This window comes from Bufo gargarizans, chromosome 3 (genome assembly GCF_014858855.1).
Source record: "Bufo gargarizans isolate SCDJY-AF-19 chromosome 3, ASM1485885v1, whole genome shotgun sequence".
NCBI classification, from domain to species: Eukaryota; Metazoa; Chordata; class Amphibia; order Anura; family Bufonidae; genus Bufo; species Bufo gargarizans.
In genome coordinates, this window is record NC_058082.1 from 4,559,672 (window position 1) to 4,576,440 (window position 16,769).

Sequence of the window (16,769 nt, forward strand, 5' to 3'; positions counted from 1 at the left end):
GTATGGGGAGGGCACGTCCAGCAAACAAGTGAATGCTCTCCAGCACCGGCCATAGTGTGGATAACTGCAGGTATTGCTGCAGATAATATTCTGCATTAGGTAGCGTAGTGGCTGCCACCCATGATGCAAGAAATCTCACCTGGTCAGACAGGAAGTATAGGAAGAAATCTGGTAACGCTAAACCCCCCCCCCCCCCCCCTGCTCCTTAGATCTCTGTAAGGTGTGTAAAGCAAGTTTATGTTTATCTGACCCCCATACAAAGGCCGTCATCAATCAGTGCAGCTGATCGAAAAAGCTGCGCGGGATGGGCGTACAAGCATGTTCCAGTAGATAGAGACCCTTGGGGAGCAAAATCATTTTATTAGATTGAGTCTGCCCATTATAGATAGGGGAAGAGTTTTCTATATTCTCAGGGAAGGATAGAAGCGGGTCTTCAGTGATAATTATTCCTAGATATTCAAAGGAATCTACTACCAGGAGGTTGTAAAATACTGTTGGCCAGGTGGTTGTCCATAACGGCATGAGGGCCGATTTGGAACAATTTATGTGGAATCCTGCGAAGTGACCAAAGCGGTCAACTAGATCTATCACCCTCGGTATGGCCACTCCACGGAGTCGAATGCTTTAGGCCTCTTTCACACTTGCGTTGTCTGGATCCGGCGTGTACTCCACTTGCCGGAATTACACGCCGGATCCGGAAAAACGCAAGTGTACTGAAAGCATTTGAAGACGGATCCGTCTTCAAAATGCTTTCAGTGTTACTATGGCAGCCAGGATGCTATTAAAGTCCTGGTTGCCATAGTAGGAGCGGGGAGCGGTATACTTACAGTCCGTGCAGCTCCCGGGGCGCTCCAGAGTGACGTCAGAGTGTCCCATGCGCATGGATGACGTGCCATGCGATCACGTGATCCATGCGCTTGAGGCGCCCTGACGTCACTCTGGAACGCCCCTGGAGCCGCACGGATGGTAAGTATGCCGCTCCCCGCTACACTTTACCATGGCTGCCAGGACTTTAGCGTCCCGGCAGCCATGGTAACCATTGAGAAAAAGCTAAACGTTGCATCCGGCAATGCGCCGAAACGACGTTTAGCTTAAGGCCGGATCCGGATCAATGCCTTTCAATGGGCATTCATTCCGAATCCGGCCTTGCGGCAAGTCTTCAGGATTTTTGGCCGGAGCAAAAAGCGCAGCATGCTGCGGTATTTTCTCCGGCCAAAAAACATTCCGTTCCGGAACTGAAGACATCCTGATGCATCCTGAAGGACGGACTCTCCATTCAGAATGCATTAGGATAATCCTGATCAGGATTCTTCCGGCATAGAGCCCCGACGACGGAACTCTATGCCGGAAGAAAAGAACACAAGTGTGAAAGAGCCCTTAGCCGTATCTAGAGAAGCCAAGGCCCAGTCCGCTTTTCCTCCTACGCCCACCCGAGCAATGACCTGCGCCCTTCTGATGTTACTGGATGTCGATCGTCCCGGTATAAAGCCGGATTGATCCTCGTGTATAATAGTAGTAATTACTTTATTCAATCTATTGGCTAGTATCTTTGTAAGTATTTTATAGTCTACTAGACGTTAAGCCCATTACAATAACGGGCGCTAGTACAGTAGGAACAGTCTATATTAGGCCTCTTTCACACGTTTTTTTATTCCGTTTGTGTTTTTTTTTTTCATTCCGTATACGGTCATTCATTTCAATGCATTCCGTTTCCGTATTTCCGTTTTTTCCGTTCCGTTGAAAGATAGAACATGTCCTATTATTGCCCGCAAATCACGTTCCGTGGCTCCATTCAAGTCAATGGGTCCGCAATAAAAAACGTAACAGATACGGAAAAACTGAATGGAAATGCAACGGAAACAAAAAAAATGGAACAACGGATCCGTGAAAAACGGACTGCAAAATACTGAAAAAGACTGGTGGCTGAGACGGCTGGCACTGACTGGTGGTGCTAAGACTGCTGGCAGCGACTGGTGGCTTAGACTGCTGGCTCTAACTGGTGGCTTAGACTGCTGGCACTAAATGGTGGCTGAGACTGCTGGCAGTGACTGGTGGCTTAGACTGCTGGCTCTAACGGGTGGCTGAGACTGCTGGCACTAAATGGTGGCTGAGACGGCTGGCACTGACTGTTGGCACTGTGACTGGTGGCTGAGGCAGAGATTTTATTATATAGGATATTCAATATTGAAATGGACCTATAAGAGCCACATTCCAGTGGGCTTTTATCCGGTTTCAGCCGCACTACTATTGAGGCATCATATAGCGTCTCCGGAAGGCATCCCTCCCGTTGTGCTGCCCCATACATTTTGTGCAATTGTGGTCCAAGGATATCAATGTACTTGAAGTACACCTCTAGTGGAAGGCCATCAGGGCCAGGTGACTTTACCGAGGCTTAACCCCTTATAGCATCTTCTACTTCCTCTAGGGTGATCTCCGCGTTCTCCATCTTGTTCCTCCATTTTTAGGTACTTAACATCTTGCAGATAGCTAGTCAAATCAGAGTGGGTCTACTGTATCACTGAGCGATACAACTCTTGATAAAATTCCTGGAATCTAGCCAGTATACCCTTTGCATCTTCCACCATCTCACCCTCCGCATTATGTATACGTAGCACTGATGGAGCTGCTGTGTTATTGTGTACTACGTGTGCCAACATTTTACCAGACTGGCTGCCCAACTCAAACGATTGCTGTTTGTGGAAAAAGAGCTTACGATCACTTTTCTCCCTAAGCTGTATTAGATATTGCCTCCCTATCTGCAGCCACTCCAATCTATTGTTCTCCGTGGGACTTGAGCAGGGGTGTACATAGAGAAGTAAGGGCCCCATAGCAAGAGTCAAACCAGGCCCCCACACAGGACAGAAGGGTTTCCACCAAAACCCTCTTCAATGGCCCTTGGGTCATTTTTCCTCTGGATAGATCATCAGCATCTGATCGGCGGGGGTCCGTGGCAGTAGTGCCGTGGCCTTCTCGCTGTTTACCGCAGGCCCAGTGACGTCACGACTAGTATCATCTACAGCCTGATCCAGCACTCTTCGCAGGGCACGCTCCAAGAAGAAAACAAATGGGATGAGGTCGCTGATGGTGCCTTCGGTGCGACTGACTAGGTTTGTCACCTCCTCAAAAGGACGCATGAGCCTACAGGCATTGCGCATGAGCGTCCAGTAATGTGGCAAAAAAATTCCCAGCTCCGCAGAGGCTGTCCTAGCACCCCGGTCATACAAATACTCGTTGGCGGCTTTTTCTTGTTGGAGCAGGCGGTCAAACATTAGGAGTGTTGAATTCCAACGTGTCGGGCTGTCGCAAATCAAGTGCCTCACTGGCATGTTGTTTCGGCGCTGAATGTCTGAAAAGTGCGCCATGGCCGTGTAGGAACGCCTGAAATGGCCACACACCTTCCTGGCCTGCTTGAGGACGTCCTGTAAGCCTGGGTACTTAGACACAAAGCGTTGTACGATGAGATTCAACACATGTGCCATGCACGGCACATGTGACAACTTGCCCAAATTCAATGCCGCCAACAAATTGCTTCCATTGTCACACACCACTTTGCCGATCTCCAGTTGGTGCGGGGTCAGCCACTGATCCACCTGTACTTTCAGGGCGGACAGGAGTGCTGGCCCAGTGTGACTCTCTGCTTTCAGGCAAGTCAACTCCAAGACAGCGTGACACTGTCGTATCCGGGATGTGGAATAGCCCCTGGGGAGCTGGGGGGATTCAGTTGATGTGCAGCCAGACGCCGCAGCATAAGAGGACTCAGCCGAGGAGGTTATGGAAGAGGATGGAGTAGGAGGAGTAGAGGAGGTGGCAGTAGGCCTGCCTGCAAGTCGTGGCGGTGTCACCAACTCCGCTGCAGAGCCACGCATTCCATGCTTGTCAGCCGTCAGCAGGTTGACCCAATGCGCAGTGTAGGTGATATACCTGCCCTGACCGTGCTTTGAAGACCAGGTATCAGTGGTCAGATGGACCCTTGCCCCAACACTGTATGCCAGAGATGCCATGACTTCCTTTTCAATCACAGAGTAGAGGTTTGGGATTGCCTTTTTTGAAAACAAAAATTCGTCCGGGTACCTTCCACTGTGGTGTCCCAATAGCGATACATTTTTTGAAGGCCTCAGACTCCACCAGCTGGTATGGTAAAAGCTGGTGGGCTAAGAGTTCCGTCAAGCCAGCTGTCAGACGCCGGGCAAGGGGGTGACTCTGTGACATTGGCTTCCTACGCTCAAACATTTTCTTTACAGACACCTGACTGTGGGCAGATGAGATGGAACTGCTTAAGGTGAGAGGCGGAGTGGCGGGTGGTTGAGAGGGGGCAAGGAGTACAGCAGTGGTTGACGTGGCTGAAGATGCTGGACCAGGAGGAGGATGGTGGCTTTGAGCTTGTGTGCTACTTCTACTCGTCATCATGTGTTGATCCCATAGGCGTTTGTGATGTGCGATCATGTGCCTTCGCAAAGCAATTGTACCTAGGTGGGTGTTGGATTTCCCACGACTCAGTTTCTTTTAGCACAGGTTGCAAATGGCATCGCTGTTGTCAGAGGCAGACACACAAAAAAAATGCCACACTGCTGAGCTTTGCAATGATGGCATTCTGGTGGTGGCAACAGCATGTGTTGATTGGCGTGCTGTCTGGCTGACCCCGGATGCCGATACATGCTGTCTGACTGTGCCACTAGCTCCTTGCGACGACCTCCCCCTGCTTCCAACTAGTCTCCTCCTTCTATCTGTCTCCCCATCTGAACTTTCCCCCTCTTCTTCTTCTCTTCGAGCGGGCACCCACGTGGCATCCACGGACACATCGTCATCATCAACCACTTCACTTGTATCTGACACCTCAGCAAAGGAAGCAGCAGCGGGTACAACATCATCATCACACTGTACGTCCATGTGTGTAATGCTACCTGACTGAGACATATCCCTGTTATCTACATCCTCTGGCAATAATGGTTGCGCATCACTAATTTCATCCAACTGATGTGTAAATAACTCCTCTGAGGGATCAAGTGAAGCGGCTGTGGTGGTAGTGGTAGCGGCGGGCAGGAGAGTGGTAACTTGAGAGCAGGTGACCAAAGCTGAGCTGGAGGAGGATGGTGCGTCAAGGTTCTTAGCGGAAGCTGTTGAAGATTGGGTGTCCTGTGTAAGCCAGTCAACTATTTTCCCAGAATTTTTTGGGTTCAGGGTACGTGGCCTCTGAACACTGGACATTATTCCAGGGCCAGTGGAAATCACAGCACTACGACCACGACGGCCCCTGCGGCGTGGCCTGCCTCTGCCTATCATTTTTTTATTAGATAAGTGTTACTATGCGTGCAAGGTACTGTGCCATCCTATATAAGTGGTGGGCAGTGGGCACAGTACAGTCTGTGTGGGCCTGACACACACGGGCTTGCAAATGTGATTAGATCACAGAAAAATATTAAATATATTTTTTTTTATCTGCAAGGTATTTTCTGTCACACCCTGTATGAATGGTGCACACAGTGCTGTCTGTGACTGGGCCTGCAGCCTCTCACACACGGGCAGGCAACTGCAATATATATATAAAAATAAAAAATAAAGCACACTGATGTACCAGCCCTGAAAAGGGCTTTTTGGGGTGCTGTCTGGACGCTGTCCTTACAGCAGATGAGTCTGTGGACACAGAACACTGCCCTAGCTAACGCTTTCCCTATTAGATCAGCAGCAGCAGCAGCACTCTCCCTCCTCTCACTGTGACTGCAGCTTCCGAATGAATCTAAAATAGATGCTGTCCAGGAGGTGGGAGGGTCTGGGAGGGAGGGTCTGCTGCTGATTGGCTGGAATGTGTCTGCTGGCTGTGAGGTACAGGGTCAAAGTTTACTCAATGATGATGTATAGGGGGCGGACCGAACATCGCATATGTTCGCCCGCCGCGGCGAACGCGAACAAGCTATGTTCGCCGGGAACTATTCGCGGGCGAACTATTCGGGCCATCTCTAGTGATCGGGAGACAGATCATGTCCGTGAGTTGCATCAAGTAAAAGATAAAATAGAAACTGAAATAACAGTTTGTGTGATTTGTTATTTACACTGTGTGCAATGTGCGGCCTCCTCCGGTCTCACAACTGGTATACTGCTGACAACGTACATGACCTTCAGGAGACGCTGCTACATCCCACAGGCCTGGATTATGAAGGGATTTAGTTACTGGACATATAATTAGCTAGAGAAAAACATTTCTAGTATCATGTTTATTATAATATTAGACATTTCCTTATCTTCTCTATATCCGTGATATTACCCATAAAGCACCAGGAGACTCTCTTAATACCAGACTTCTGAAGAAGTCTTCTCCACCAAAGTCCTGTTATCTGCTCATCACAGAGAGGAATCGGCTTCTTCTTCAGTTCAGTAAGAGATCTCTATATTTGGTTTCTGCTTGTTCAGTTTTCTTATGGCTTCCTTCTCCTCTTCAGATAATTCATTGTACGTCAGACTAGAAGAGAAAACAGCGCCCCCAGCATTAGTGAGGTTGTATTGTGAGGTTTCCTCGTGACATCAGACCAGTCAGTGAATTGATCTCCTGAACATGTGTTTTGTAAATCTCCCCTTTGGTTTAGTGTTCTCATTAAAGGGGTTCTCCGGGAATTAGGAAAATGAAAATACTTAAATATTACTTTATTATAAATATATTCCTAGATACCTTTCATTAGTTATAATGGCTCGTTTTGTCTGGGGAGCAATCATTAGGAAAAATAAAATGGCCGCCATCCTATCAGTTCACACAAAACCTGTCCTAATCACACAGGAGGACAAGTTACTTCAGAGCAGTGAGCCAAAGAGCTGCCTCATCTTCTATGATCCTGAATACAGTGTAATATGATCTTCAGCTAACTCTCTGTAGATATGGAGTTCATCATGAGGAGGCATGAAGTACAGAGAGGAGGTGGGGGTGATGTGGATAATGAGCAGCAGCTCTTGTATGTAGTCTCCATTACCACAGTCTGTCCTGTCTGTCCTCCATGTCTCCTCATGAACTCCATTCCCACAGAGATTCAGTTAAAGTTCTTATAATCTGTATTCAGGATCATAATCCCTGACAAGTAGGAGAGGAGGAGGCAGCAGCAGCTCTTTACCTCAGTCCTTGGAAGTTACTTGTCCTCCTGTATGATTAGGACAGCTTTTGTGTGTATTAATAGAACGGCAGCCATTTTGTTTCTCCTAATGATTGCTCCCGAAACAAAATGAGCCATTATAAGAAATGAAAGGCATTTGGGAATATATTTACAATAAAGTAATATTTAAGTATTTTCTTTTTCTAAACTCCTGGAGAACCCCTTTAAGAGAAATAAAATCAGAGTCTTGCAGGTTTGACACCTTTTAATGGCTAACAAAAATAGAGGTAATGATGTTACATAGCGAGCCTTTGAGACATCACCAGTCCCTTCATCAGGCGGACTACAAGAATGAAGAAACAGTGCTATATATCCAATAAGAACAGAGACACGAGGGACTGAATGGACATAGTCGGGGCACCAGGTCTCTGAGACAACATCAATTTAGAGACCATAAAACGTTCACACCCCTTATCTGTCAGATAACTAAGGACTCATTGGCAAGATCTTTGATAGTCTGTTGTTTTTTAAATGTCCCTTCATCCCCCCATGTCTCTGTTCTTATTGTTTCTTCATACATACTTGTAGGACGCCTGATGAAGGGACTGGTGATGTCTGGAAAGCTCGCTATGTAACAACACTGAATCATCGTTTGCCGGCAGCAGATCATGATTACAAAGCACGATCTGCCACCGACCAATGAGTTTTAATTCTGCTGAAAGATTCCATTACCCGGTGACCGAGCGTTTACTAGTTTATGTGGTAATTGGCGGCAGTATTAAACCTCATGCACACGTCTGTGTCCATGCTCAAATCTGTGAAAAGGTGGTCTATGATGGTCAATGAAAAGATGCCTCCGTGAAAGATCAGTTTGTCTGTTTTTTGCTGTCCGTGTGTCATTCCTGTTTCACAGACACTGCAGCTGAAAAATAATTTTCTCGCTCGTATCATTAGGAGACACAGGAGACCATGGGTACAGCTGCTGGCACTAGGAGGCGACGCTAAGCAAAAAAGTGTTAGCTCCTCCTCTCAGCTGCACCCCTACCAAGCTAGTCAGTTTTAGCTTAGTGTCTGTAGGAGGCAGACCTTCCTGCTTTGCAGGGCATCTATCCTCCATTTTTATTTATTATTTTAGTTTGTTATTTTACCTTTTTCCCCTTTAGGCATGGGAAACAGACACCTTGCCTCTCTGTTCCCCTCACCGCCTGACCTCCCCCAAGAAGGCAAAGTGGACCAGGGCAGCCCAGCTCCCCTGCATCCCGCCAGCCATGGGATCACCTGCCTTTCTGCAGTCCCCCCTCCACTCCAGCCTCCCTACCACCTCGGTGCTAGCAGCTGAAGAGGTGACCCTACTGGTACCCCGAGGAGGGGTGAAGAGAAGAGGATGTAGATGGGGTGAGTATGGTGAACACCTCCCCTCTCCATTCCTCTCATTCTTCATTCCCCTCCTGGCCTGGGTTTTCTCCTCTTTATTTCACCTAGTGCTTGCGCCCCTCCTCGCCCCCTCCACCTTCTTCCCTCCCGGGCCTGCCGGTACCATTTCCCAGCGGTCGCATCCCCTCCTGGGCTGGCCGCTGCTTCTCACTACTGGGGATAGATTATGCCCATCCAATGCCTTAGTCCAGGGTTTGGGTATCTCACGGCCGTTCCTTCCGCCCCCCATTCCGGCCAGAAGTTCTACCAGTTGGCTTGCTACTACTAGGCCACAACTTCCATGCTGGTGTATGGGGGGAGCAGACCGTCCCCCAGGCATGAAATCTTCTTACCCAGACGTTCCCCTCCTCCAGGAGCCTGCTGACCTCTTCCACTGGTCACCAATAATTTATAAAAATAAATTAACCCTTTCCTTGTCTAGGGTTTAACTCTATAAATATACATTATAATTAAAAATTAAAATGTAACCCCTTCCTGCCTCTTCACCCAGTTGAGGCTGGGGCTTCAGATTTCACTTTGATGATTATATAAAAAAAAACTGTAAACCGTGGTGCTATCCGGCGCTGAACATAGTGAGTACCACAGCTTTAACCCTTTCTACAGGTGGTGCATGGCTGCCTCCTCACTCCCAGTCATGCACTACCACTGGTTGCTGTACATCCTGTCATATTACCTTCCTTCCACAGGCGGAGTAATCGCACTACCACTGCATTCTGTACAACCTGTCACATTACCTCCTTCCGCAAGTAATCACACTAACAAGTGAAGTACTTGCACCAACATTGGATACTGTGGCTTTCCACAGGTGCAGTATCTGCAAGAGCTGGTATATACTACCACTGGATACTGTGGCTAATACCGCATTAACCCCTTCATTTTTGTGTGTTGGTGTTGAGCGCCTACATGGCAGTCTCTGTCCTCCCAGGGTATACTTCTCCTGGAGCCAAATGGCTACTTGTAGGCGCTGTAAAAGTAGACTCAGTTTTATACTGACTTTAAAACTGGTTTTAAAGTCAGTATAAAACTGAGTCTACTTTTACAACGCCTACCAGTAGCCATTAGGCTCCAGGAGAAGTATATAGTGGGCTCAGCATGCATGTTGGTACTTGCATCCCTGTATCCGATGAAAGCTGTCATGGCACCGGACAGGGTTAAAAGCAGAGTGTGCTTGGCGTGCATGCTGCACCTGCATTCCCTGGACTTTGTGTGGCTATCATGGCCCATAACAGGTAGGAACTAGTGTTAGGGACCACTCATAGAGGCGACCTTGACATGGTGAGTGGCTTATTACGCTTTGGCCAAAATGTACACCAATGCCTCATTTAACATCCAGCATAGAGGCAGGGCAGAGTGCTGGGTGCAGAGTGCGATTGCATTTGTTTTTGCGTTTGTATCTGTATTTCGCCATAGCAATGTGCACCTGCATACAGGGTTGTGCTGACTGAACCCCCCCACATTTTTTTTAGTGTAAGGGTTACGTCCGCTCCACAGTGACAGACCAAACTCCCCGTTTAACGCACCGCAAACAGTCCATTTGCACAACCGCAAACTCCCCATTTGCACAAGGTTGGATACCAAGCTAGCCATGTCCCGTTCCTTGTCCTCACTGATGTCATTGAAGGTCTCTTCCTCCACCCAGCCACGTACAACACCAAGGGTCCCCGAAAGGTGACAACAAGCCCCCTGGGACGCCTGCTGTGGATAGTCTTCCACCTCCTCAAAGCCACCTTCCTCCTCTGACTCCTCTTCTTCAGACTCCTCTCTCTGCGTTATTATAAGGTGTGTTAAGTAGTACTATTCCTATCAGGGGACGTGTATATGGCATCGATTTTAGGAACGGGGAGATGGAAAAAGATGCTTGGTCGGTCCTCCTACTTCAAATTTGGGGCACTGCGCGTGCAATCTAATGTGCCACCAGATAGTTGTGGTGTGTTATGTTGTTCTATTCTTATCAGTTTAATCCCTGTTACGTCCCCTATCAGGGGACGTGTATATGGCATCGATTTTAGGAATTTTTGTGCAAAGAAATTTCGGCCCTGGCAGGCCCTGAAATGCACACTTGTGAAGGAAAATGACTGCTATTATTTCAGTCCAAAAAGTGTTGTTTTTTTCAAATGTACACCACTGTAACACCAGATATGCACTGGTGTGACACTGTGCCCTGGCAGGCCCTGAAACGCACACGTGTGAAGGAAAAGACTGATATTATTTCACAGTCAAAAAAGTTTTTTGTTTTTTTAAATGCAAGACTGATGTTCTAGCCCTAAAAAGGCCTTTTTGGGGGTGCTGTCCTTACAGCAGAGATCAGAGGAGTCTTTCAGGACTGCAGTGGACACTGAATACATTGGCCTAGCTATCGATTTCCCTATTAGATCAGCAGCAGCTGCACAGTCCCTCCTCTCACTAAGAATGCAGCTTCCGAATGAATCTAAGATGGATGCTGTCCAGGAGGTGGGAGGGTCTGGGAGGGAGGGTCTGCTGCTGATTGGCTGGAATGTGTCTGCTGACTGAGGTACAGGGTCAAAGTTTACTCAATGATGACGAATAGGGGGCAGTTGTGCTGTCACTTGTCACTGCTAATAGATGATTCGTTGCTGGCACGCAACACCCTTTCTACTTTCTGCCCTTCTGCAAGACGAGTCCACCCCTAGACACTGTCTCTGTCTACCTGCTCAGTATCCATATTCATGAGGTTGGCGTCTTACTGCTCTGGAATGTCTGCACTGGCACTATTTTTCTATATGACCAGTTTTTCCTGGTACTTTTGTGACGATGGGCATCGGCATCACACTCTCTTCTGGCGGAGTGTTTCTCCCATCTCTGGCCACTTTGTGCATTCCTCTGATGACCACATTCTCCTCTTCAGGCACAGTTGCTACAATATGATGGTAGGTGGTCTCTGACGAGTCTACTTGCCTCTGATGTTTCTGGCATCGCTTCTACCTATCACCAAGGTATGTTTTCTTCAGCCTACTGTTGGGTCTGCCTGATCCAGGCAGTTTCTCTGTGGTGTATCACGCAGCTTCTCTCGTTAGAGGACTCCTGATAAAGCCTCTACGCCTCGGGGGGTATCTGTCAACCAGGTTACCTTCTCCTTACGGAGCGTTTATTTTATAGCTCTGGTGTACGCTGCGGTTCTTAACTTTGGATCTGCTTTGAAGAGTGTATTCCTGGCAAGTGTATGTGCTCTCTAGCACGGATTCTAGCCTGCTCTCTTTTCACAGCGCGGTTGTCCTGTCTCTGTCCGTTACCTCAGGCTATCTAAGGCCAGTCCTGGTACTCTGCCTTCTGCCCAGTTGATTCCTTCGAGATCACCAAGTTTTTTCCCTATGTTGAAATCCCGTATATATCCCGTACACATTAGGTAGAGTTTTCTATGGGTTTTTCTGTCGCTTGTTGGCCGGATGTCATACATACCCGGATTCTACAGATCCTATTTTGCAGTCTTCCCTCGGTTTTCTGTGGGGCTTATTGTCATGCAAGACGTCCTGGCTTTTCAGTCCGGACTTCCACACCAGTCCTGTGGTACTCGATATCCAGATGAACCTTCCGGTTATCATTTTCAGCCGTCTGAAATGCTTCTCCTTCTTATGGATATTCTGTGCTGGTATCCACTTCTTCTGACGTATCTCAAACCTTTGTTTAACTGGGGTTTCCTCTTTCTGCCCAGTCTAAATTACTGCGTGTTCTACGCTCTCTGGATGGCCCATTTGGTTCTTGCTCTTCCTGTCCTAGTCAGGGTTCTTTTTCCATGCGGGATCTCATGGCCAGCCTTAGATTGTTCTGCTCTTTTGTTCCCTCTCCATTGTACTACTTTAGAACGTCCCATGGTTCCCCAATGATAGGAGCAAGAAAATAGGGTTTTTGGGCTTGCCTATAAAATCGTTTTCTTGCTAAGAGTACATTGTTGGCTCTTCTTGATGGGTTCCACCAGTTCTTGGTTCTGACCCATCTCCACTTCTCTTCTTACTCGTTATCTGTTGGATTCTCGTGGCTGCTCCTAATGCTTTCGTAGAAACTGATGAGCTCAGTGTATACAGGGGGGGGATAGCAAAGAGGAGGAGCCAACATTTTTTATCTTGGTGTCGCCTCCTAGTGGCAGCAGCTGTACCCATGGTCTCCTCTGTCCCCAATGAACTTAGAGAGAAAAGGATTTTACAGGTAAGCACAAAAAATCCTATTTTCAAAGCATCTCTTCCTAATGATCCATAGTTTTCACTGACCTGTAGAGTATAATGGGTGTGATGGATCCGTCAACACGTACACAATAGAGCATGCATCCATGCTAAAACATGGATGTGTGAATACACACATTAAAATGAATGGGTGAGTGGGCTGTCCATCAAGAACACGTACAGCACATATATGTGAAACAATGACGTGTGAATGAGGCCTTACACTGCCAGATCATTGCTGACAGGCGATACTACGGATGCTTGTTAGTGATGATCTGGCAGACTATCTGCCTGTCTCATACAAGCCTAACACTGCAGCCTGGTCTCTGCAGCATCTACAGAGGGGCCAAGATCTCCTCATCCAGAGGAGAAGTCACAGGGAGGTGCGGTACAGGACAATAGAAGAGATAGGTCAGTATTCACAAGAGGATGTACAGAGACGTTTCCACCCTTCTTGATCTTTCTCAGCCCATTTCTATAGAGAGCGGCCACTCTTCCATGTGATGGGACATCTTAGCTATCATCAGGTCTAGCGCCATCATCAGAAGAGGGATGGAACTATGCGGCTATAAGTCATTACATATAGAATTATAATCACAGATAATACAGAGCAGTACAGTATATAGAGTATGTGTTTGGTATTACAGAGCAGTATAGTGTATAGCGGATGTGTTTGGTATTACAGAGCAGTACAGTGTATAGTGGATGTGTTTGGTATTACAGAGCAGTACAGTGTATAGTGGATGTGTTTGGTATTACAGAACAGTACAGTGTATAGTGGATGTGTTTGGTATTACAGAGCAGTACAGTGTATAGCGGATGTGTTTGGTATTACAGAGCAGTACAGTGTATAGCGGATGTGTTTGGTATTACAGAGCAGTACAGTGTATAGCGGATGTGTTTGGTATTACAGAGCAGTACAGTGTATAGCGGATGTGTTTGGTATTACAGAGCAGTACAGTGTATAGCGGATGTGTTTGGTATTACAGTGCAGTACAGTGTATAGTGGATGTGTTTGGTATTACAGTGCAGTACAGTGTATAGTGGATGTGTTTGGTATTACAGAGCAGTACAGTGTATAGTGGATGTGTTTGGTATTACAGAGAAGTACAGTGTATAGAGGATGTGTTTGGTATTACAGAGAAGTACAGTGTATAGAGGATGTGTTTGGTATTACAGAGCAGTACAGGGTATAGGGGATGTGTTTGGTATTACAGAGCAGTACAGGGTATAGGGGATGTGTTTGGTATTACAGAGCAGTACAGTGTATAGAAGATGTGTTTGGTATTACAGAGCAGTACAGTGTATAGTGGATGTGTTTGGTATTACAGAGCAGTACAGGGTACAGTGGATGTGTTTGGTATTACAGAGCAGTACAGTGTATAGCGGATGTGTTTGGTATTACAGAGCAGTACAGTGGATGTGTTTGGTATTACAGAGCAGTACAGTGTATAGCGTATGTGTTTAGTATTATATGGCAGTACAGTGTATAGTGGATGTGTTTGGTATTACAGAGCAGTACAGTGTATAGCGTATGTGTTTGGTATTAGAGCAGTACAGTGTATAGTGGGTGTGTTTGGTATTACAGAGCAGTACAGTGTATGGCGGATGTGTATGGTATTGCAGTGGGTGGGAGAGGGGAATGTCCGGCAGACCCGTCCTATTTACCATTTTCTATGCCTGTTTCAGTGGCTCAGAAGCGGTCTTACACTTGGGACTGGCAATGGATGCCCCGAAGTTAAGGAGAGGCCGGCGCTTTTTCATTACTTTGACGGATTTACCGCCAGTTTACGGCTTTATTAATACTAATAATAGAACCCAGGATTAGCGATCAAGGATAAAGAAAAACAGAGAAAAAGCTTTTAAAAAAAATGGAAATCTTTTATTGTCTGTTATTGCACAGACAGCGAGAGGGAACAGCTGGTGGATCCCTTTAGAATCACTGAATGGTATTTATTAGAAGAACTCAAAGGCACCTTAGGAAAATTAAAGAGGGAAGCTCCTAGGCAGTTGGTATGAAAAGTAATATTTAGAAAAGCTGGTTACTTGACTACTTGATTACATATTGCTTTATGTATTTTAAAGTAACAGACTAATAAAGAAATATATTTTGGAAAAAAAAGAAACCCAGAATTAGGGATTATTCTGGATTACAGTGGTACTATACCTACTATACACTATGTGCAGAATTATTAGGCAAATGAGTATTTTGACCACATCATCCTCTTTATGCATGTTGTCTTACTCCAAGCTTTATAGGCTCGAAAGCCTACTACCAATTAAGCATATTAGGTGATGTGCATCTCTGTAATGAGAAGGGGTGTGGTCTAATGACATCAACACCCTATATCAGGTGTGCATCATTATTAGGCAACTTCCTTTCCTTTGGCAAAATGGGTCAAAAGAAGGACTTGACAGGCTCAGAAAAGTAAAAAATAGTTAGATATCTTGCAGAGGGATGCAGCACTCTTAAAATTGCAAAGCTTCTGAAGCGTGATCATCGAACAATCAAGCGTTTCATTGAAAATAGTCAACAGGGTCGCAAGAAGCGTGTGGAAAAACCAAGGCGCAAAATAACTGCCCATGAACTGAGAAAAGTCAAGCGTGCAGCTGCCAAGATGCCACTTGCCGAGGGGGCGGAGCCAACGGAGCATGGTGCAGGACGCTTGAACTCAGAGCTCCTCACCACACAGCCCGGCTTAACAGCTAAAATAGCATTTTCACCTGCCTAAACATGGGCAAGATCGGCAAGGAGAGAAGCAAGGACCCGGAGGCTACCCCACGGGTCAAGAAATCACAAGGGGACATGAATAACTACTTCCAGAAGAAGTTGTCTCTAACGGCCGAGCGCCGCAAAATGGCGCCTGCTGACTTCAGCGACGCGGCACAAGAAGAGGATGACTCGGATGGCGCGAGTTCGTGCACCCAGTCCGAAGCACGAGGCGGGAAAGACCCGATGCCCATCACTAGATCCTTCCTGAAGCACACCTTAGCACAAGCCTTAACGCCAGTGATGAAGGAGCTGGCGGATATAAAATCGGAGGTGAAGCTTATGGGTCACAGAGTGGAGGCCCTGGAAGATTCTCAGGCCGCGATAGTCCAACATAGCACGGGGATGCAGTCGCAAGTGCAAACGCTTCGCTCACAGATAAATAATGCCTACCTGTATCTTGAAGATCAAGAAAACAGGGGAAGGAGGAAAAATGTGAGGCTGAGAGGCATCCCTGAATCAGTTCCTGCAGAAGAGCTAACTGGAGCGGTTCGCCGCATATTTGCCATGCTACTGGGAGAGGAGCGCTGCAGCCATTATCACTATTGAAAGAGCGCATAGAGCACTGAGGCCAAAACCTCCGGCGGGGGACCCCCCGAGGGACACCATATGTGCTTTGCTCAATTATCTGGACACTTCAGAAGTCCTAAAAGCTGCTAGAGATAAAGAAGAAATCCTGCTTGATGACAACAAGATCTTACTGTTCCAGGATCTCGCTGCAAGCACATTAGCCAAGCGCAGAGCCCTTCGGCCGCTGACATCGGAGCTGAGATCTAGGAAGCACCCACATAGATGGCTATTCCCATTCGGCCTAAGCACCACCATTAATGGGAGACAGATCATAGTGAAACAGCCTGAAGATCTACGAAAGATATGGGAAGCTCTCGATATTGCACCGATGGACATCCCACCGTGGCTACCAGTAGCCGATTTTGAGGAGCTCCCACAGTTATCTACGCCTCCTCCGTGGAATCGAGTGGCGAAGTTCAAGTCTCCAAAGAAGAGGGTTGCTTCGGCCGATTGAGGTCCCTCACGTGAGACTCTTGTGATTATTGAATTAACCCTTTGCTTTTTAGGTCCGAGTGAAGGGACTCATCTGCACTATTGTCGGTCAACAGTTGTGTTCATTTTGATGTCTGGACATGCATCGAGCCCTTACTATAGGATCTAGGAGTAGGCAAAGCTTTTTGATTGTTATCTTTTTCATGTCTAGTATGTAGCCGGTATTGTCACTGTTTTTGTGAATCGCAGGGTTAACAGTGGGATTTGGGATGGATACTTGGGGGTGACTAGGACATAACAATGATTTCTCTTTAG

At 47.1% G+C, this 16,769-nt stretch overlaps 2 protein-coding genes across 3 annotated transcripts in view; both read right to left on the minus strand.

The window, feature by feature from the left end:
* Window positions 1-16,769, minus strand: part of LOC122930268 (NACHT, LRR and PYD domains-containing protein 12-like) — a 797,118-nt gene that overhangs the window by 574,167 nt on the left and 206,182 nt on the right. The window lies entirely within an intron of this gene.
* Window positions 6,191-16,769, minus strand: part of LOC122930269 (ribonuclease inhibitor-like) — a 64,891-nt gene continuing 54,312 nt past the window's right edge. For both annotated transcript variants that reach the window (XR_006388110.1, XM_044283513.1), the window contains one exon: window positions 6,191-6,454. Coding sequence is in view for 1 of the 2 variants with exons in the window: in XM_044283513.1 (XP_044139448.1) it covers window positions 6,367-6,454 (88 nt within the window). In the remaining variant the exon portion in view is untranslated. The remainder of the gene's footprint in view (window positions 6,455-16,769) is intronic.